This window comes from Neolamprologus brichardi, chromosome 12 (assembly GCF_056152115.1).
Source record: "Neolamprologus brichardi isolate AB-2024 chromosome 12, ASM5615211v1, whole genome shotgun sequence".
In the NCBI taxonomy this organism is placed as follows: Eukaryota; Metazoa; Chordata; class Actinopteri; order Cichliformes; family Cichlidae; genus Neolamprologus; species Neolamprologus brichardi.
Window position 1 is genome coordinate 37662608 of NC_142115.1, and position 23030 is coordinate 37685637.

At 41.1% G+C, this 23030-nt stretch overlaps 2 protein-coding genes across 3 annotated transcripts; one reads left to right on the plus strand and one right to left on the minus strand.

The window, feature by feature from the left end:
- Positions 1 to 231: 231 nt before the first annotated feature.
- On the minus strand, positions 232 to 8534 carry LOC102791118 (GTPase IMAP family member 8-like). The gene is made up of 5 exons (XM_087849524.1): positions 8507 to 8534; positions 7135 to 7186; positions 6079 to 6123; positions 2443 to 3651; positions 232 to 2344 (listed from the first exon to the last, which is right to left on the minus strand). Exons 2-5 carry the CDS (start codon positions 7151 to 7153, stop codon positions 777 to 779), a joined length of 2841 nt encoding a protein of 946 aa, XP_087705650.1. The 5' UTR covers positions 7154 to 7186; positions 8507 to 8534; the 3' UTR covers positions 232 to 776.
- Positions 8535 to 15224: 6690 nt separating this feature from the next.
- Positions 15225 to 22852, plus strand: LOC102792839 (GTPase IMAP family member 8-like). 2 transcript variants are annotated; one of them, XM_087849527.1, is made up of 4 exons: positions 15225 to 15267; positions 16728 to 16779; positions 19115 to 20269; positions 20357 to 22852. In XM_087849527.1, exons 2-4 carry the CDS (start codon positions 16761 to 16763, stop codon positions 21916 to 21918), a joined length of 2736 nt encoding a protein of 911 aa, XP_087705653.1. In that variant the 5' UTR covers positions 15225 to 15267; positions 16728 to 16760; the 3' UTR covers positions 21919 to 22852. The 2 variants fall into 2 exon arrangements, with proteins under 2 accessions (XP_087705653.1, XP_087705652.1); XM_087849526.1 differs by lacking the exon at positions 15225 to 15267 and having other exon boundaries at positions 16707 to 16779.
- The last annotated feature ends 178 nt before the right edge of the window (positions 22853 to 23030 follow it).

Genomic DNA, 23030 nt, shown 5'->3' on the forward strand with positions numbered 1-23030 from the left:
TTTTACACATTTTCTCGGCGCTGCGGCTAATTAGTGCTCTCCACCTGTTGGTGTATTTATTCCCTGTTTATGTTTCCTTTCTCTAAATTATTGTATTACTGTAAAGCACTTTGGTGTACCGCTGGTTTTAAATGTGCTATACAAATAAAGTTGTATTGTATTGTATTGTATCTTTTCTCCTCTGCTTATCCTAATCAGGGGGTGGAGCCTATCCCAGCTATCATAGAGAGGTCACCAGTCTGTCGCAGGACTAACACAGAGAGACAGACAACCATTCACACTCACACCTATGGGTTATTTAGAATCACCAATTAACCCCACTAACTGCATGTGTTTGGACTGTGGGAGGAAAAACCCACTGACAGGAAAAACATGGAAACTCCACACACTCCAGGTCAGGGAGTCAAACTCGCAACCTTGTGATGCTGAGCCTGGAAAAACACTGACCATAGCTTCCACTCTGCCAGGTGGGAGATTAATGAGCTGAGACAGGAGACTACATGCTGGTTCCACGTGGGTCTTTTAGTAACTAATACCTATTCAGTCTTTGGAGTTAGTTTAACCAGTCAGAAGCTTTGGTAATGTTGGGATAGTGACTTGTGGTTTAATGGTGAGACTGGAGTCCGACACTGTGTTTAAGGCAGGTTAGACGACACCCAGTCAGAATTATTTACTGTTGCGAGGAAATCCCAAACACAGAACAACAAATCGGTGCTTCTTTAACGTTTTTTCCCAGAACAAATGAAAGAAAAACAACTGAAATCATTAATTTCTCGTCATAAAATGCTGCAGGCTGATGCGTCACTGACCTCCTTACTTAAGATTTTTTGCATCAATTCACTTAATTGTTGTTCATGTTCTTCCTGTAGTTCGTCCTTGTCCTCCTCAGTTTTTGCATTCCTCATTTGTTTTTCATGGTTTTCCACTAGAGTCTTGATCTTTCTCAGGTTTTCGCTCTTCTTGGTCACACGTTTCACTAAGTCGTTCATTTCCTTCACGTGTTCTTCCCGCTGAGCATTTAATTCATCCATGTGTTTCTTTTGGGATTCGTTGAACTCTTCTGCTTTCTGTCTGGCTTTTCTTTCATAGCTCTTCTTTAGGTCCTCCAGTGTTTTCTGATGATTGTTCTCTGTTATTTCCATTTCTCTTCTTATTTGTTCCTCTTGTAATTTGTTGTTTTCATATTTTATTTTTTCTTGTTTGTAACTTTCCAGCAGTTTGTCTATTCTTTCTTCCTCCTCCCATCGTCTCTTTTCATCTTCTTGTCTTTGTTTCTCTCGCTCTTCTCTTCGTTCTTTCTCCCAGGCTTCTTGTTTTCGTTCCATCTCGTCTCTGGTCTCTTCCAGCTGTCTGTCGACACTTTCCTTTGCCTCTTTTTCCAAATGAATTTGTCTGTCTAACTTTTCAAGTTCTTCTTTGAATTGTTGTCGATATCTTTCTTCTCCAGTGTCCTTTTCCTTTTCCTCCTTTTCTCTCATTTCTTCTTCTTTTTTCTTCTTCTCTTGTTCTTCCTTAATTTTGTTCTTCATTTCCTCGAGTTCTTCACCTTTCTGTTTACTCTCCTTTTCTGATTTTTCTCTCTCTTCTGCCATTCTTCTTTTCATTGCTTTCATTTCTTGCTCATGTTTTCTTTCAATCTCTTCCTTTTCCTTCTGCATCTCTTCTTCCTTCTCCTTCAGGTTCCTCAGCGTTTCCTTCTTTATTGCTGCTTCAGCCTCTTGCAGCATCTCATTGGTGTAGAAGTTTCCTCCATTGTTCTTCACCATGGTGTCAATTTTTTTTATCAGTTCACTGACTTGTGTGCCGTTTTGTTTGTCAGAGTTATTGAACACATGGTATCTTCCTCCACAGTTAGAGATCAGCTTCTTAAAGGAAACATGACATTTGTTCTTGATGTAATCATCAATAGACTCTCCCTGACGCTCCAGATCGTCTCCTCTGGTGAAAAGGATGATGGTGAACTTTTCTGAGTCCTTCCCAAAGAATCTTTTAGTGAGCTTGATCGTTTCTTTCTCCTCTGCTGTGAATCTACCAACCTGTATCACCACCAAGAAGACATGTGGTCCTGGAGCCAGCTGGCTGATACACTTGACCAACTCCTCCCAAACTTCATCATTGCTCAGAGCTGTGTCAAACAGACCAGGAGTGTCGACCACAACAACAGGACGACCATCCACCTCACCGTGTACTTTCTGACATTGTTGTGTAACTGATATTTGACTTGATGCAGCTTTAAACTTATCTCTTCCTAAAATGGTGTTTCCTGTAGAGCTCTTTCCACAGCCAGTCTTCCCAAGCAGCACAATCCTGAGACAGTCTGAGTCCTGTTCTCCACCTTCGTAAGCTAAAACATGAAAACAATCTGAGTTAAAAACTTGTATACTGGATTAAAACTCTTTGGGTCACTGAACACAGAAAAATGTTAAAATCTAAAGTACTTACACGTCATCATGTTCGTCTTGAGCTTCTCAAGTTCATCATGTTGCATCTGTATGGTTTTCTCTTGTTGTAAGACTTTTTCCATCTGTGCATGTAGAAATGTTGTCTTTGTATAACAGTGTGGTTTGTTTGTGGCATCACTAATTTTGTCCACAACCTCAAACATCTTTGTAATCTGCTGTTTGTCTTTGATGTTGAGAACCACATGTCTTTGTCTGAAGGTCTGAAGAAGCTTCTGGATGTCTTTGTCTATACTTAATATATTTTCAACAGCTGGATCTGTAGGATCTGATTCCACAGTGAACAGAATCATGGTGAAGTCATTGACTCGAGAGCCGAATATGTTCTGGATGGTCTCTAACTCTCCCTTGTCTTCATCAGTGAGGGGAGCCACAGGTAGGACCAGGATGAAGGCATGGACACCCTCAGGATCACAGAGGGAGATACACCTGAGTGATTCCTCCATCACTGCCTCCTGAGGTTTTCCATACAAGGCAGGCAGCTCCACCAGGGAAACCCAACGTCCACACACCTCTCCCTGATGTTTAACACACTCTGATGAGTTGGAGACTGAATGAAGCTCAGTCTGACCTAAAATGGCCTTGGCTGCTGACGTCTTCCCTGCTCCTCTCCTCCCAAACAGGACCAGGTTCACACTGGACTTCAGATTGGGTTTAGCCTCTTCTTTTAACATTAGATATGTTCCCCAGTTTTTACTCACCATATCATTCATTTCTACCATCAACTCTGAGGAATCTGAGAAGGAGTCTTTCCTGTCAAAATTAACAAAGTGCTGCCTTTGTTTGGATTCTTCAATGAGTTTATCCACTGAGTCATTCCCTTCTTCATTATGTGTTCGGATGACGATGGAGTGATTAAAAGCATCTTGACCAAACAAGCTCAGGACCAAATTCAGAGTCTGTTTGTTCTCCTCAGTGAAATCAGAAGGTTTGACTAACAGCAGCAGAACATTTGGTCCAGGAGGACAGAGACTCACACAGCTCTTCATCACTTTAAACAGCACTTCCACAGGCAGACTGAAGATGTTGGGAGTTTTTACAACTGTGGGAGGTTTCCTGTTCCTCTCTCCAGAAGCAGAACCAGATTGCTTTCCTCCAAAACCTTTAGACTCTTTTTTCCCAACGAGGAGCTTTTCCAGGGCTGATTTCTTCTTCTCACTTTTTCCAAACAGCATTATCCTGAGTTCACGTGCTGCAAAAAAAAAAAGTAAATTGCCTCAAAAATTATGAAACCCATATTTATGTCACATTCCATTACATAGTTTCCCACGGACCACTCTCCCCTCCCCTCAGTGAAACTAACTATGACTGGCACAGTAAGGCAAACTATTCTCCAGTTTCTAGTTATCAAGCTCTAGTTTTCTCTTCCTCTGTTACAGAATATTCCCGCGCTTCTCTGACCTCTTCCTCGTTCCTGCCACTAGCCTTTTGGGCCCCCCTCGTCACTTTTGGCCACCTTTTCACCTTTTTCTTCCTGTTAAATGGGAGTTTTTCCTTCCCACTGTCACCAAAATGTTTGCTCATAGGGGGTCATATGATTGTTGGGCTTTTCTCTGTATCTATTATTGTAGATTCTACTCTATAATATAAAGCGCCTTTAGGCGACTGTTGTGATTTGGCGCTGTGTAAATAAAATTGAATTGAATTAATCCCTCCAGTATGTTCTGGTTCTGGTCTGGGGCCTCCTCCTGATAGGACATCTCCAGAACCCCTTACCAGGAGGCATTCTAGTCATATGGTGAACCACATCAATTTGCCTCCACATCAGTTTTTCTCCTTTTGATATGGAGGAATAACAGCTCTAGTTTGAACTTCTTAAATGACCAAGTGTTATTGGCCATGGCCACCAAAACTGAAAGGAGGACTCAAGTGCACACGAAACATACAGCAATAACAGTTTTAAGTTCTTTATGTCTCTCAAATGTAAAGCAGGGCTGTGCCACTAGGGTATCCAGGTAATAATAATAATAATAATAATAATAACTTGTTTTTCTCTGCATTTGACCCATTCACTCAGTGAAGCTGTGGGCAGCCACTAAGCAGGCGCCCAGGGAGCAGTGTGTAGGGACGGTACCTTGCTCAGGAGTACCTCAGGGTAGCCGTTCAGTGGATTAGAACCCCCAACGATCATGGGGCAACCACTCTACCTACTGAGCTATCCCTGCTCTCCCTTCCACGTAAGCGGTGGAAGGAGGCTGGAGTAAATAATCCATTCAGTGGCTTGGGAATAAGTCACTGAAACTGGCAGACAAATGTCTCCCAGCCCATGTCACACCAGGACTCAGATGAAAACACAACAGTCAACTAACAAACCGTTATGGGCCATAACACCAAGATCCTCAACTTATCTCTTAAGACTGAACCCAGACAGAGGAACTTAATTTCCTCTGCTAATTCATTGGTCAACAGCCACAAATCATAACCATAGATGAAGACAGGAACATGGACTGACCACTAAAATAAACACTTTCTTGGTCAGTTCTCTCTTTACCACAGAGCCATACAATATTCTCATTAATGCAGATGACACTCTAATCGAGGGGTGTCCAACTCCAGGTCTCGAGGGCTGTTGTTCTGCAGGTTTTAGATCTCACCCTGGCTCAACACACCTGAATCAAATGATTATTTCATTATCAGGCCTCTGGAAAACTTCAAGACATGTTGACTCAAGGACACATCTAAAACCTGCAGGACACCGGCCCTCGAGGCCTAGAGTTGGAAACCCCTCCTCTAATCCTTCTCCCAATGTCATCTAACTCGTGAACAAGATGCAGAGAAATTTTTCAATTCAATTCAATTTTATTTATATGGCGCCAAATCACAACAACAGTCACCTCAAGGCGCTTTATATTGTACAGTAGATAGAGGTCAATCATATGACCTGAAAACTGAAGGCTCTGCCTCCCATTCTACTTTTAAATACTCTAGGAACAACAAGTAGGCCTGCAGAGCGAGAGCGAAGTGCTCTAATAGGGTGATATGGTACTACAAGGTCATTAAGATAAGATGGGGCCTGATTATTTAAGACCTTGTATGTGAGGAGCAGGATTTTGAATTCTGGATTTAACAGGAAGCCAAAACAGGAGAAATCTGCTCTCTCTTTCTAGTCCCTGTCAGGACTCTTGCTGCAGCATTTTGGATTAACTGGAGGCTTTTCAGGGAGTTTTTAGGACTTCCTGATAATAATGAATTGCAGTAGTCCAGCCTGGAAGTAATAAATGCATGAACTAGTTTTTCAGCGTCACTCTGAGACAGGATATTTCTAATTTTAGAGATGTTGCACAAATGGAAGAAAGCAGTCTTACATATTTGTTTAATATGTGCGTTGAAGGACATGTCCTGGTCAAAAATGACTCCAAGGTTTCTCACAGCGTTACTGGAGGCCAAGGTAATGCCATCCAGAGTAAGAATCTGGTTAGATACCATATTTCTAAGATTTTCAGATTAAAATCTGGTTGGCTGATGCCTGACAACACAGGAGGGAAATGTCCTTGTAGGATTAGTAGAGCTTTATCCCTCCCTTCCTAAATTATATAGCTTTTGGCATTATAATTAATACTTTAAATGAAAAATGATTTTATTTTACTCATGATACATCAATGTTGTTAGTTCAACTTACAGTCCTTGATGTCATAGCTGCTATCTTCTGGTTTTTGGAAATCCTCTGCAAAAATATAAAAAACTCAAGTTATCCTTCAACACTTAAATGTGGAAAATCTCTTGGTGTTACAGGAATGTGTCATGAGGTCTCTACTTCTGATATGCCAAGTAATTAGTGTAATTGACTGAAAACAATTCATACCATCTCAATTAAATTTAAAGATTGGACCCTGAGTTGGTGAGAAAAGACTAGAAGCAGAGATTTTATCCCAAGTTGTTTTTGGTTGTTTCATGAATCGTATCAACTTGACCCCAATTTTAAAAAGTTCTGATCATCTTCAAAGATGGAGCAATATTCCACAGTAACATGATATCTTTTTTCTGCACATCCCAGTATCACTAACAATACCATGACTCTATTTCTTGTTCCTAAGTGGTCACTGGAGAAACTAAAGAAATCCAAATTTGGATTTCAAAACAAACCAAGAAAGTATCTCAGCATATCACTGTCTCTCTGAGTGAAGGATTTACAAGCAAGGCTTCCTTAATCCAGCTTCTTTGTGTTTCTTGTTGTGGGCAAGAAGCCATTTTGTCAGGGGTTTTTGTTATCCTGCTTTCTTTTCGTACTTCGTGTGGGTGGACTAATTATACAATTCACCCTGGAGTGTGTGCCTGTGATAATCCACCTGTTCCTGGTTGCCTGGTGGATCAGGTGGCTATTTAAGGTGCCTTCAAGCAGCTTTGAGTTATTTATTTTTTATTTACATTCATTCTTTCAGCAAGTAAAGCGACTGGAAATGAACAAGTAACTATATCGGCAGAACAGGGGCGACATGCACTGTGAGCATGTTGGATATGTTTATCAGCCAACGTTGCTCCTAAAACCAGCAGCACAGTGTGATCATGGCAGTTGGATCCTGCTCCACCCTCCTGCTGCACCGGTTTGTTGTTTACTTTCACTTCCAATACCTGAACAGATGTTACAGTTACTCTCTAAATCTACTCTCTGTGACATATTTGTACAGTGTGAGTGCAAAATTCTGACTGCTGATCAATAACATGTGAGTGGACTCACCAGCTGTTTTGGTTGCCATGATGTCGATTTTCTGAAAAGACCAGGGGATGAACTGGAAGGAAATAAAATGCATTTTAGGTTCTTTGAGTCACACGACATGTGATGGTAGGTGGACAAAGGGGCTGTAAGCATGAACGGTTTTAATGGAATGGCAGAAAAAAGAGAGAAGTTGTTATTGTGATGTTGGTCGTTTTATGCAGTACTTCAGCTGGTCTCCGGTTGGTCACCATGTAGAGAATGTTTTATACAAATTGGGGGGTCAAGTGTAACCAATTACATTTAGACCATTAAGACATCATGAGTAACGGCAGAAATAAGGTTCACATCTTTTACTTTCAATTTTCAAAGAAATTAAAGTCTTTGTATAGACTGATCAACCAGATTTATCCTGAGCAAAAGATTGAAGAATCAGGGGACCTGAGTCTGAACACATGTAGAAGTGTTTTATACACATGGATGATTTATTTCACGTTCTCAACCTCAGAGATCATTTCTGCTTTCAGGAAGCCTACTGTGCACAAGAAGATATTACTTGAATGAGTTTTAATCAAAGAAGATTATGATGGATCCATTTGATCCACAGATCCACTCATGTGTGCTGCATTCAAGTGCATAATTGGACCGAGATTATTCCAAACAGTCGGACAGAAACGACCAACTATAGACCACATCACCTGGATCATAACCACATTCACATCTTACTACAAGACTAATTTAGCAAATGCTTCTGAGAATGATGATTAGATGAGATCACGAGAGTCTAAAAACTCCAGTAAGTGAAACACGATCTGAGTGTGGGCGGTACAATCGGCAACAAAGAGAATGCCAGGACCTGTTCCAGCCTGCTGGGTATAAGTGAGCAGTTGCAAATAAGGTGTGTGTGTGTGTGTGTGTGTGTGAGGGGGGAGTTGTGGCAGTTTCAGTAGAGAAATTAAAAGTTTCATATAGATAAAATATTAAAATATTCCTCTTCACTCAACTGTCTCACCCTCCAGTTTACATGCAATCTTTCTGTCTACTCAGAGGAAATTATGTCATCATATGTTATATAACAAATAACCTAATTTTCATGTTTCTGCTCATTCTGTGCAGTCATTTGATAAAAGCACCAAACAAATATTAGGAATTATAGTTCTGCATCATAACACAAAGGTTCACTCTGCAGCCATAAAGAAAAGATGTAAATGAGGAAAAATTAAAAGTATATTAAAGGCAGTAACGATCAAAATGAAACCATCATTAACAAAGAGAATCACAGCACAAACACAGCTAACAAAGGTGAAACAAACCTGCAGAGAATCCAAAACATGAAAAAACATTTAGTGATGAGTTTCACTGTTCAGAAAAAACAGCAGATAAATTTGTGCTTTACCTGTTTGTCGTCCTCTGAGTTCACAGGTGAGACATGGCGTCTGCTTCTTGTTTGGTTGCACCTCTGATGACGGTATGAAGGCGGGCTTAACGCTGCCCACCCAATCAGAAGTTAGAAACACTGCTCATGTATTCTCTGAGCCTTCTTTTCTTCACTTTTAATTGGGTGGGAACAACCACCCACCCATACTCTGTGTGCTGGTGTTTGGGTGGGGTGAGCCTACTCGACACAAATTTATGCTTTATATTTTTATATATTTTTATATTTGTACAGATTTGTGTCGACGTTCAGAGGCTGGATCCATGCAGAACAGATGACAAAACATCTGCATCGGTGCGCCTTCATGTTTGTCGTCTGGTTGCACCGTTGTTCTGTACGACATCCTGATGTGTTGTCGGTCTGATGTTCGTTGTTTAAAGTTTAAAAGAATACATTTGCCCTCTGTCACTTTAATGCAGCGTGCATTGTGGTTGTGTGAGAAGCCGAGAGCATGAAATTTAATAAGTCCACAGACTACAGCTAATCTGTCAGAAAGCAAAAGAATCCAGGGCCTGTTCCAGCCTGCTGTGTTAGGAACGACGGTTACAAACAAAAGTGTGAGACAAAGATCGTCACAACAAAAATGTGAGTGTCCGTGCCTGTTACAGTTGCTCCTGCTTTTTCTCTTCAGCTTAACTTTTACTTACTCATTTCTTTGTCTTTTGCTTTATACTTGGAGTGTTGAACTCTTTATATTGAATTATTTAAACTGTTTAGTCTGTTACTGTCTAGGTGCAACTGTAATCCATATAATTTCCTTTGGGATTAATAAAGTATTCTGATTCTAAAACACACAAAACAAAATCATCAAACAACACTCACACTCACAACCCTTGACACTCATGCCCATGAAGAGTGGATGGCAACTTCTGACCACGGTCTGTGGATATCAGCTGATACAGTGGCTTGCAAAAGTATTCGACCCCCTTGAACTTTCCCACAGTTTGTTACAGCCACAAACATGAATCAATTTTACTGGAATTCCACGTGAAAGACCAACACAAAGTGGTGTACACGTGAGAAGTGGAATGAAAATCATACTTCATTCCAAACATTTTTTACAGATAAATAACTGCAAATCACATGGATATGGAAAAGTTGGAAAATGGAAAAATACTTTAACAAGCCACTGTATGTGGAACCAGTGTGGAGAATAGCCTGGACAGTGACAGCTGATACAACGGCAGACTGACAGTTTCAAGACAAGCTATAAACCTACACAAATTGCAGCGGACGACCTGGATCAAGCAGAGCTTGACATAATCAGATTTCGTCAAACGGAGAAATTCTCAAAAGAGGTTTCAGCTTTACTCAAGGGACAAAGTGTGAAGCGCAGTAGCCACTTATACAAAGTGAACCCTGTACTACAGTAAGATCTGTTGTGAGTTGGTGGAAGGCTGAGTTGGGCAGCTATGCCAGAAATCGCTAAGCAGCCTATTATTTTGTCTAGAGACTTCAGAAATTTAATCCTCCAACACATACATGAAGAAACTGGGCATGCAAGGCAGAAGTATTGGATCCCATGCGCAAACACAGCCATCAGAAAGATCATCACAAAGTGTGTGACATGTCGTCGCTTACATGGGAAAGTTGGGAAACAACTGATGGCTGATCTTCCACAAGAGCGAGTGTTGCCAGATGATACACCCTTCACCCGGGTTGGTGTGGACTACTTCGGTCGATTGGAGGTAAGACTTGGAAAAACCGTCTTAAAAAGATATGGCATTATATTCACTTGTTTAGTGGTTCATGCAGTGCACACAGAGCTGGCTTCATCATTAAACACAGATTCCGGCATAAATGCAATCCGGCAGCTCATAGCACGGAGAGGACAAGTGCTTCGATAATGGGACAAATTTTCTTGCTGCCAATCGTGAGCTGAAGGAAGCAGTCGCTGACTGGAACACCTCAACATTACATCATCTATTTCACCAACATGGAGTTAAGTGGTCAGATCCGACCCCATTGGTTTACTATGGAAACCATGGGGTCAAATTTGACCCCATGGGTTCTCCAGGGTTAAAACCTCCCACTGCTTCACATCATGGTGGAGCATTGTAGAGGTTGATTAGATCAATAAGAAAAGTGCTGAATTCCACTGTGAGAGACCAAATTCTGGGAGAAGAATGCCTTCATACAGTCTTATAATGAGACAGGAGAGAGTTTTCAGGAAACACTGTTAAATGTTCAGTTTCTATGTCATATGTTAACACAAGATCTAGAGTGTTAAGGTTCAATGCAGGGGACTCAAACGCGGGACTCCTGAATCAGCTGAAAATGGTCTGCATTTGTATAGCGCTTTTCTAGTCCCAAAGCACAATCATCCACCCATTCACACACTGGTGATGGCAAGCTACAGTGTAGCCACAGCCGCCCTGGGGCGCACTGACAGAGGCGAACACAAGGATTTATTTACAGAGTTCACCAAAGTGTATATACAGAGAGTGCGGAGTAGTGCTATATACAGAAATGTGAGGGATGGGCTCCAGGGAAATCCAAGGGGGGATCACTCACTCTCCAACTCACGACGGCAGTCCTCTTTTTTCACACTTGACACACAGATTCACACGCGAAGGGTAATCCAGGGGGTCTGTAGATAAGGAGACAGGAATGAGAACAATATTCACAGAAGGCACTTGACTTATCTTGAGCGGAAGTTCGACTTTCACTAACGTGTGGCAGACAACGATCCAGCGAAGACCAGCAGTCACCTCCTGGCTTAAATGCCATTCACCTTGATGGGCATCAGATGTGTTCTTTTCCGTGGGCGTGGGCCGAGAGCGTGAACCCGCAATGAGTTCCGCCCCGGCAACAGAGAGGAGGAGAGAGAGAGAGAGAGAGAGAGCATGAGAGTGAAAAAAAGACAGAAATGGCCGATCAGCGTGACATAGAGTGTGATTAAAGTGGTGGGTGGGTTCTTTTACATTTTGAGAGAGGCCAATTGAGTCTAATAACATGGATGTTAAAATCACCCACAATAATTATTTTATCTGAGCTGAGCACTAAATCAGATAAAAAGTCTGAGAAATCGGACAGAAACTCTGTGTAAGGCCCAGGTGGACGATAGATGATAACAAGTAAGACTGGTTCCTGAGTTTTACAGCTGGGGTGGACAATGTTAAGCATCAGGCTTTCAAATGAATTAAAGTCTGTCTGGGTCTTTGGTTGATTAATAGGCTGGTGTGAAAAATTGCTGCCACACCTCCCCCTCGGCTTGTGCTTCGAGGTTTCTGGGAGTTAGAATGACTCGGGGGTGTTGATTCATTTAAACTAACATAATCATCCTGCTGTAACCAGGTTTCTGTAAGGCAGAGTAAATCAATTTGTTGATCAATTATTAAGTCATGTACTAACAAAGACTTGGAGGAGAGAGACCTAATATTTAATAATCCACATTTCACTGTTTTACTCTTTGGTTCAGATGTGGATACTGTATTGTTCTTTCCTTGTGATTGTTTATGTTTAAGTTGTTTGTTGCTGGTTTTTAGTTGTTTTTTTTGTCTGTTTGGGAGCTGACACAGTCTCTATGGAGATGGGTTTTTGGGGGGGTAGCAGGAGGAGAGAAGCTGCAGAGAGGCGTGTAAGACTGCAACTCTGCTTCCTGGTCCCAACTCTGGATAGTCTTTTTTTTTTTTTTTTTTTTTTTGGGGGGGGGGGGGGGGGGGGGGGGGGTTAATAAATTTGTCCATATTTCTAGAAATGAGAGCTGCTCCATCCAAATTGGGATGGATGCCGTCTCTCCTAACAAGAGGCAAGGCAACTTTATTTATATAGCACAATTCAACAACAAGGTGATTAAAAGTGCTTTACAGAAACATTAAAAAACAAAAACAAATAAAAAGCATGATTTAAAATTGATTTTAAAAAACAGTAGATAAAGTCAGAACAGTAGATAAAATCAGTAGTTAAAATGTAAGTTTTAAAATTTAAGCTTAAAAGTGTGGATTTGGTGTTTTATTCAAATGCAGCTGAGAACAGGTGAGTCTTCAACCTGGATTTAAATAAAATGAGTATTTCAGCTGATCTGAGGCTTTCTGGGAGTTTGTTCCAGATATGAGGAGCATAAAAGCTGAATGCAGCTTCTCCGTGTCTGGTTCTGACTCTGGGAACTGATAAAAAACCGGATCCAGATGACCTGAGGGGTCTGGAAGGTTCATACTGGGTCAGGAGGTCACTGATGTATTTTGATCCTAAACCATTCAGAGCTTTATAGACGAGCATCAGAACTTTAAAGTCCATCCTCTGACGGACAGGCAGCCAGTGTAAAGACCTCAGAGCTGGACTGATGTGGTCCACTTTTTTGGTCTTAATGAGGACTCGAGCAGCAGAGCTCTGAATGAGCTGATTTTTTAAGTAGACCTGTAAAGATGCTGTTACAGTAATCAGTTTTTCTTTGGCAACGAAGACTATTAATTCAGTTTTGTTTCTGTTTAGGTGGAGAAAATTGTGGCACAAGCAGTCATTAAGTCTGTGAAGGTTCTCAGTCATCCAGGTCATCGTAGTCAAAGGAGCTTGCAAAGAAAAGTGCCTGGACTTCTTTAAGTTGCTCTGGACCCTAGAAGACAATTGATTATGGTTGCCGGTGTCTCTAGCTTCACATGTCTGAGAACAGAATCACCGGTTAGACACATGAACAGGTTGGTGGTGTACCTGGGGCTTCTGTTTAGGACTATGCTTCCTCCTCACCATCACCCAGCTGCCCTCTTTCCCCAGCTGCTTGGGGTTTGCCGGGGAACAGCTAGCGGGGCCTACGCTATCTTCGGCTGCACCAGCTACAGGGGCCTGGCTAGCTACGGGTGAATGAAGGGTGCGAAGCAGAGTCTCCAATTTAGTAATCCTGGCCTCCAGAGCTGCAAATATGCTACATTTGTTACAAATATCATTACTGCTAAAGGAGGCCGAGGAGTAACTAAACATCTGACACAATGAGCAAGAAAGTGCAGGAGGGACAGGTGAAGTAGCCATGGTGCTAACGAGTCGGCTACAAGCTAAGCTAAGCTAGCGAAACAGTAAAAACACAGTGAGTCAATACTTTGGCTACAAGTTCGGTAGTGAGTACATAGAAAGTGTGCTTCAGATGAAGCACGTAAAGATTATACTATGAAAAAAGAATGTATTTAACAGTTTAATTAAATTGCTAAGCAGATAAGCTACTCAGAAACACCACCACTTTGAACAGGAAGAGGAAGTGATACTCTACCGCAGAGACAGCGAACACAAACTGACAGCGCCTCATTTTTCCAAACTCGTAATATAGGGATGTTGTCATGATGGGCTGTGTGGCAGGCAGGCCACAAAGGTGGACCCAAGAGCAAGACTCAAAACCAGGAGGGTTAAACTTTTATTGCTGGAAAAACACTTCTCATAGATAAACTCACAAAAACAAACCTCAACGCCGAACAGAGAAGCTGGAAGACAGGCCCACTAGACCATGCCAAACAAACAGCATGTAGCGAACACAACACTACAAAGGACAAAGACAAACACAGGGCTTAAATACACAGTTGAGTAAGCAGGAAATGGAAAACAGGAGGGAGACACAGCTCGGAGAAATTAGGGCTAACGAGACGGGGAAGTAAAACTGAATACACTGACATAGGACTGGAACTATCAAAATAAAACAGGAAACAATTTACAAAGACAGATTTGACAGAAAATATAACCCGTAATACAAAATCAAACCAGCACAAGTCAAGAATCAGAACATAAATCATAATCTAGAAAACCACCAAAATATAAGAAACAGAAACAGAAAAAAGCAGACGTGTTGGGCGGCCGAAAGCGAAACATACTGAAGATTTGTCACCTAGTATAAATTGTTACATTTTGGGAGTGAGAACGTACAGTAAAGTCTTTGAACCAAAACTAACAGCCCCCACTGATACACATAATACGTCATATCCCTGATTCCAAAGCAATAACCATGAAATCTGATTCTTCACCTACGCTCTAGTGTTCAGTCAGTCACCCTTCTGTTCAAAAATTATGTTCAGTATTTACAAATCACACTTGTGGTGTCTAATAGACTCCAATTTGTTGAGAAAAAGTTAAGCTGAAGAGAAAAGGCAGGAGCAACTGTAACAGGCACGCACACTCACATTTTTGTTGTGACGATCTTTGTCTCACACTTTTGTTTGTAACCGTCGTTCCTAACACAGCAGGCTGGAACAGGCCCTGGATTCTTTTGCTTTCTGACAGATTAGCTGTAGTCTGTGGACTTATTAAATTTCATGCTCTCGGCTTCTCACACAACCACAATGCACGCTGCATTAAAGTGACAGAGGGCAAATGTATTCTTTTAAACTTTAAACAACGAACATCAGACCGACAACACATCAGGATGTCGTACAGAACAACGGTGCAACCAGACGACAAACATGAAGGCGCACCGATGCAGATGTTTTGTCATCTGTTCTGCATGGATCCAGCCTCTGAACGTCGACACAAATCTGTACAAATATAAAAATATATAAAAATATAAAGCATAAATTTGTGTCGAGTAGGCTCACCCCACCCAAACACCAGCACACAGAGTATGGGTGGGTGGTTGTTCCCACCCAATTAAAAGTGAAGAAAAGAAGGCTCAGAGAATACATGAGCAGTGTTTCTAACTTCTGATTGGGTGGGCAGTGTTAAGCCCGCCTTCATACCGTCATCAGAGGTGCAACCAAACAAGAAGCAGACGCCATGTCTCACCTGTGAACTCAGAGGACGACAAACAGGTAAAGCACAAATTTATCTGCTGTTTTTTCTGAACAGTGAAACTCATCACTAAATGTTTTTTCATGTTTTGGATTCTCTGCAGGTTTGTTTCACCTTTGTTAGCTGTGTTTGTGCTGTGATTCTCTTTGTTAATGATGGTTTCATTTTGATCGTTACTGCCTTTAATATACTTTTAATTTTTCCTCATTTACATCTTTTCTTTATGGCTGCAGAGTGAACCTTTGTGTTATGATGCAGAACTATAATTCCTAATATTTGTTTGGTGCTTTTATCAAATGACTGCACAGAATGAGCAGAAACATGAAAATTAGGTTATTTGTTATATAACATATGATGACATAATTTCCTCTGAGTAGACAGAAAGATTGCATGTAAACTGGAGGGTGAGACAGTTGAGTGAAGAGGAATATTTTAATATTTTATCTATATGAAACTTTTAATTTCTCTACTGAAACTGCCACAACTCCCCCCTCTCACACACACACACACACACACACCTTATTTGCAACTGCTCACTTATACCCAGCAGGCTGGAACAGGTATTCTCTTTGTTGCCGATTGTACCGCCCACACTCAGATCGTGTTTCACTTACTGGAGTTTTTAGACTCTCGTGATCTCATCTAATCATCATTCTCAGAAGCATTTGCTAAATTAGTCTTGTAGTAAGATGTGAATGTGGTTATGATCCAGGTGATGTGGTCTATAGTTGGTCGTTTCTGTCCGACTGTTTGGAATAATCTCGGTCCAATTATGCACTTGAATGCAGCACACATGAGTGGATCTGTGGATCAAATGGATCCATCATAATAATCTTTAATTAAAAGTCATTCAAGTAATATCTTCTTGTGCACGGTAGGCTTCCTGAAAGCAGAAATGATCTCTGAGGTTGAGAACGTGAAATAAATCATCCATGTGTATAAAACACTTCTACATGTGTTCAGACTGAGGTCCCCTGATTCTTCAATCTGGTTGATCAGTCTTGGCCTTTAAAAAGTCTTCAATTTCACTTATTAAAGGTGAAAGATGTGATCCCTCTTTCAGCCGTTACTCATGATGTGGCCAACCGTGGCTCAAGAGTTGGCAGTTCGTCTTGTAATCGGAAGGTTGTCGGTTCAAGCCGGGGCCTCACCCGTTGCCTACTGGTGGTGGTCAGAGGGCCCGGTGGCGCCAGTGTCTGGCAGCCTCGCCTCTGTCAGTGCGCCCCAGGGCAGCTGTGGCTACAATGTAGCTGCCATCACCAGTGTATGAATGGGTGGATGTAGTATAAAGCACTTTGGGGTCCTTAGGGACTAAGTAAAGCGCTATACAAATACTATTTACCATGTCTAAATGAACTAAATGTAACTTGTGTTACACTCTTTTTTGTGCCGTTCCATTCATGCTTACAGCCCCTTTGTCCACCTACCATCACATGTCGTGTGACTCAAAGAACCTAAAATGCATTTTATTTCCTTCCAGTTCATCCCCTGGTCTTTTCAGAAAATCGACATCATGGCAACCAAAACAGCTGGTGAGTCCACTCACATGTTATTGATCAGCAGTGAGGATTTTGCACTCACACTGTACAAATATGTCACAGAGAGTAGATTTAGAGAGTAACTGTAACATCTGTTCAGGTATTGGAAGTGAAAGCACACAACAAACAGGTGCAGCAGCAGGATGCAACTGCCATGATCACACTGTGCTGCTGGTTTTAGGAGCAACGTTGGCTGATAAACATATCCAACATGCTCACAGTACATGTCGCCCTGTTCTGCCAACAACAACAACTTACAAGATAATCCAGTGTAACACTATCTGCACTTACCAAAGGTTTAATGCTTGGAAATCAGGATTGTTGACCTTCACTTAGCGTCAGTATCAACAATTTGACCACGATGCCTAGGCCCAAAAGTCACACAGTTGGAATCAGGTTGCAAGAATTGAAATGTGTCCCAAATATCTGGATCCCATCAAAGGCTAGTTTCATAAAGGAGATTGGAAATAGAATAGAATAGAATAGAATAGAATAATCACTGACAAAAAGCCTGAGGCGATGTTTTTTGGTAGCCCCACTGAGATCCCCAATGTATATTTAAATACCTTGGCCCAATATAATAAGCCAACTGTCACAAACCTGGGGATGAAAGTGGACTGTGATCTGAAGCTTGACAGTCAGATTAACTCAGGTAGCTAAAATAAAGCCAATTCTTTTACGGCAGCACTTTGAGACAGTGATCCACGCCTTTGTTAGCGCTAAGTTGGATTACTGTAATACACTTTATATTGGGGTCAGCGCATCATATATTACCCATCTACAGAGGGTGCAAAATGCAGCAGCTCATCTTTTAACTGGCACTTGAACGTTTCAGCACATTTCCCCTATTTTAGCTTCACTTCACTGGCTGCCCATTCATTTTAGGATTCATTTTAAAATTCTTTTATTTCCTTTTAAAGCTCTCCATGGCCTAGCACGATCTTATCTCTCCGGGCTGCTACAGCTTTACACACCGATCCACTCTGTCAGGTCAGCTGATCAGCTGCTCCTGAATGTCCCCAGGATTGGGCGTAAACTTAGAGGAGATCGTGCTTTTGCTGTAGCAGCTCCACAACTGTGGACCAATCTGGAGCAGACTCCCCATACTCCATGTTCACAAAACACATCTAGACTGGTTTTGCAAACTCCCATGCACCTTGAAGTGTCCTCTAGAGGGCAAAGAGCTGGTCCAGTGTTCCAAGACCAGGACAAAAACCACATTGTTCCTCATGTATTCAAGGTCAGACTAATGAAAGGACTCTCCATTCCAGCACCCTGGCATACACTTTCCCGGGGTGAGGTGTGTGTGCCCCCTATACTTGGAGCACACCCACTGGTCCCCCTTCTTAAATATGGGAACCACCAGCCCGGGCTGCCAATCCAGAGGTACTGCCAGTGTAAACAGGTTAGCTTAGAATTGTGTTGGACTGGTGCACAGTGGCTGATGTGCTCATGATCAGAGTGCTCATAATTTGCATTTAAGCTGATGATTCATTGACTAAATTCCAACTTTATCCCAACTCTATACTGTCTAGTGTAAAGACAGTATAAAGAGTTTAGTATCAGTGTAGAGGATAGACATCAGTCAAGAAAATCTACTGAAGCTCATATAAAAAGATTTTTGTGAGTTGTGATATTTTTCCCTCTTAGGGTTTCCAACCCGCCCACTATAACCCTTGACTGTACTCATTTCACTGTTACCATTTACAACAGGCAACAGAAAATAGTTATTTTTTTAAAGCTATCATTCAATGCAGGTGTCCTACATATACATATACACATCCGAGATAACAGATTCAAACTGAGTACATTCATTAGAATTTATATTTATGCACTAACATTATTTCATTGTTATATTAGTATAGTACAAGGTTCAGTTACCTTTGTATGAAAATTGTTCATAGAAATGTTCTTCAACAAGTTACTTTTTACTTTCTTACACTGAGCACATTTCAGAGCCTGTACTTTTGGACTTTTACTTGAGTAAAGAAGTTGCTTCATTACTTCTACTTAAGTAAAGAAAGTTTGCACCTTTGCCACTTCTGCCCAACAATATCAGGCTAGTGCCTTTAAAACCTGCCCAGAAGCTTATCCTCCTTAATAGAGAGCTGACATCGCTGTTCAAACTTAGCCCGGCCCGTCATCAAGAAACCATATTTGAAAGTGTACCTGCCAGCTGCCGCTATCACTCAGCAACCTGTTTTAAGACAAAGTTGTAAATTATTATTTCTCAAGTGATATGATTAACAATTACAAACTATGTAATGGAATGTGACGTAAATATGTGTTTTATAATGTTTGAGGTAAAATAACTTTTTTCTAATTGCAGCACGTGAACTCAGGATAATGCTGTTTGGAAAAAGTGAGAAGAAGAAATCAGCCCTGGAAAAGCTCCTCGTTGGGAAAAAAGAGTCTAAAGGTTTTGGAGGAAAGCAATCTGGTTCTGCCTCTGGAGAGAGGAACAGGAAACCTCCCACAGTTGTAAAAACTCCCAACATCTTCAGTCTATCTGTGGATGAGCTGTTTAAAGTGATGAAGAGCTGTGTGAGTCTCTGTCCTCCTGGACCAAATGTTCTGCTGCTGTTAGTGAAACCTTCTGATTTCACTGAGGAGAACAGACAGACTCTGAATTTGGTCCTGAGCTTGTTTGGTCAAGATGCTTTTAATCACTCCATCGTCATCCGAACACATAATGAGGAAGGGAATGACTCAGTGGATAAACTCATTGAAGAATCCAAACAAAGGCAGCACTTTGTTAATTTTGAAAGGAAAGACTCCTTCTCAGATTCCTCAGAGTTGATGGAAGAAATGAATGAGATAGTGAGTAAAAACTGGGGAAAATATCTAATGTTAAAAGAAGACGCTAAACCCAATCTGAAGTCCAGTGTGAACCTGGTTCTGTGTGGGAGGAGAGGAGCAGGGAAGACGTCAGCAGCCAAGGCCATTTTAGGTCAGACTGAGCTTCATTCAGCCTCCAACTCATCAGAGTGTGTTAAACATCAGGGAGAGGTGTGTGGACGTTGGGTTTCCCTGGTGGAGCTGCCTGCCTTGTATGGAAAACCTCAGGAGGCAGTGATGGAGGAATCACTCAGGTGTATCTCCCTCTGTGATCCTGAGGGTGTCCATGCCTTCATCCTGGTCCTACCTGTGGCTCCCCTCACTGATGAAGACAAGGGAGAGTTAGAGACCATCCAGGATGCATTCGGCTCTCGAGTCAATGACTTCACCATGATTCTGTTCACTGTCAAGTCAGATCCGACAGATCCAGCTGCTGGTAACTTTATAAAGGAAGACAAGGACATGCAGGAGCTCTGTGAGAGCTGTGGAGGAAGATCAGTTGTTCTCAACATCAAGAACAAACAGCAGATCCCAGAGATGTTTAAGATTGTGGATAAAATTAGTCAGCCTACAGGACAACTGTGCTGTTATACAACTACAACATTTTTACACGCACAAATGGAGAAAGTCTTAAAACTTGTCACTGGTAAGTAGTTTCGATTTTATATTTTCTAATTACCCAGAGTTTGAATCCAGTATACAAGTGTTAACCCTGATTGTTTTCATGTTTTAGGTGGTGAAGTTGGAGAACAGGACTCAGACTGTCTCAGGATTGTGCTGATTGGGAAGACTGGCTGTGGAAAGAGCTCTACAGGAAACACCATTTTAGGAAGAGATGAGTTTAAAGCTGAATCAAGTCAAATATCAGTTACACAACAATGTCAGAAAGTACACGGTGAGGTGGACGGTCATCCCGTTCTTGTGGTCGACACTCCTGGTCTGTTTGACACAAGTTTGTCCAATGAGGAGGTTCTAGAAGAGCTGGTGAAATGTGTCAGTCTTTTGGCTCCAGGACCACACGTCTTCCTGTTGGTGATTCATATTGGCAGATTCACAGCAGAGGAGAAGGAGACACTGAAACTCATCAAGCAATTCTTTGGGAAGAATTCTGAAAAGTTCACCATTGTTCTTTTAACCAGAGGTGATGAACTGGAGCATAGCAGATTGTCCTCAGAGGACTACATCAAAAACAACTGTGATCCTTCCTTTAAGAAGCTGATCTCTGACTGTGGAGGAAGATACCATGTGTTCAATAACAATGACAAACAAAATAAAAAACAAGTCAGTGATCTGATAGCAAAGATTGACACCATGATGAAGAACAATGGAAGGCGCTGCTTCACCAACAAGATGCTGCAAGAGGCTGAAACTGCGATAAGGAAGGAGATGCAGAAGATTTTAAAGGAGAAGGAAGAAGAGATGCAGAAAGAAAAGGAAGAAATTGAAAGAAGATATAAAAAAGAAATGGAGGATATGAAGAAAAGAATCGATGAAGAGAGAGAAAAGGAAAGAATACAGAGAGAAAAAGATCTAGAAAAAATGAGAAATAAAATTAGAGAAGAAGAAGGGAAGAGGAAGCAGGAACAGGAAATCAGGGAAAAGGAGAAAAGGGAAAAGGAAGCTGAAGAAGAAAGACGTCGACAAGAATTTGAAAAAGAACTTGAAAAGTTGGACAAACAAATTCAGTCAGAAAAAGAGGCAAAAGAAAATGTGGACAGAAAACTGGAAGAAGCCAGAGAAGAGATGAGAAGAAAACAAGAGCAGTGGGAGAAAGAACAGAAGGAAGGGTGGGACAAACAACGACAAGAAGAAGACAAAAGACGAGAGGAAGAGAAAGAGAAAATGGAAAAGCTACAGGACGATTATAACGAAAAGCTGGAATGTGAAAAAATCAATAAAGAAGAGGATCAAAGAAGAAGAGAAGAGGAAATAAAAGGATTGGAGGAAATTCATAAGAAAACTCTGGATGATCTAAAGAAGAAACATGAAGAGGAAGCCAGAAAGAAAGCTGAAGAGTTCAACCAAGCCCAGAAGAAACACATGGATGAATTAGCAAAACAGAAGGAAGAACATAAGAAGGAAATGTATGACTTAGTGAGACGTGTGACCAAAAAGACTGAAAACTTGAACAAGATCAAGAATTTAATGCAAAAACATGGAAAACAAATGAAGAATCTGACTAATGAGGAGGACATGGAAGACCTCCAGGAAAATCAAAAGGATCAACTAAATGAGTTGATGAAAAACATTTTGGGAGAAGAGATCAACAGCTCACCAGCCTGCAGCATTTTATGAAACAAAACATCAGATGTTCTTCTCTTTCTGTCATTTAGATAACAGAATCTTTAAAGTAGCACTGATTTGTTGTTGTGCATGTTTTACACCTGCTGTAGATCACAGCCACAGAAACTGATTAGTGATCATCAGTCTCAGCAGTATCATCATTAAACTACAGGTCATTACACCAACATTAAATATGCTTCTGACTGGTGAAACTAATTCATCTCATGTATGGTAATTAGCTGTTGTTACATGTTACATGCACTTCTGTGTTCCTGAGTTCTAATGTTGATTTACTTTTAACCGTTGTCACCACATTTTATTATCGAGGCTAGAACATGCTGTTGGTCTCAAAGGCACAGTCCTATCTTAGTTTAAATCATATCTCTCAGAGAGGACTTTCTCCGTTGCTATGGGACAATACTTTTCCTCTTCTGCCCATATCTACTGTGGTGTGCCCCAGGGGTCTGTTCTTGGTCCTACTTTGTTCTCCCTGTATATGCTGCCTTTGAACTCTACTTTCTAAAACTATTAACATCTCTTTCCACTGCTATGTTGATGACATCCAAGTTTACTTCCCCCTGAACTTGGATGTCTCTGACCCACTGCAACCTTTGTTTAACTGTCTTCATGATGTTAAAGTTTGGTTATCACAAAACTTTCTCGCATCGAATGAAAATAAAACTGAAGTAATAGTCTTTGATAGACATACCCCTTTGCTTCAGAAGCACTGTGTCGAGGCTTGATTCATTTGGCCACAGTCATGTGATGTCTGGTTCTGTTGTGTGTGTGAGTATGTTGAGTTGATTTTGGTCAATCGTGTGGGTTTGTTAGGATTCTGTTCTTTTCATTTGCTTTTGTTTTGTGTGTGTTTATTTTATCTGAAAACATTAAATACTTAAAATGTCAAAAATCTGCTCTTCATAATATAAAAATCATTAAATAACTTTAAAAGACCTCCAATTGACTCTTTCAATTTAATTGAATAAAAATTGAATAAAAATATATTTTAGTTTTAATATAATCTTAAAATGTTATTCTAATAAATGTGCAGCAATTTAATTTGTTTATTCTCTTTAGCTGATAGTCTGTGGGACCCAGGAAGACCATACTCCTGCATCTCTACC

Excerpts from the sequence above, each read along its gene's own strand:
- LOC102791118 (XM_087849524.1), bottom strand. Across the intron at positions 3,652-6,078 it reads CAGCTATGACATCAAGGACT|CACGTGAACTCAGGATAATG; the intron begins GTAAGTTGAACT and ends TTTTTTTTGCAG. Across the intron at positions 2,345-2,442 it reads CAAGACGAACATGATGACGT|CTTACGAAGGTGGAGAACAG; the intron begins GTAAGTACTTTA and ends TTCATGTTTTAG.
- LOC102792839 (XM_087849526.1), top strand. The coding sequence starts at position 16,707 with ATGCATTTTATTTCCTTCCAGTTCATCCCCTGGTCTTTTCAGAAAATC. Across the intron at positions 16,780-19,114 it reads CATGGCAACCAAAACAGCTG|CACGTGAACTCAGGATAATG; the intron begins GTGAGTCCACTC and ends TTCTAATTGCAG. Across the intron at positions 20,270-20,356 it reads AGTCTTAAAACTTGTCACTG|GTGGTGAAGTTGGAGAACAG; the intron begins GTAAGTAGTTTC and ends TTCATGTTTTAG.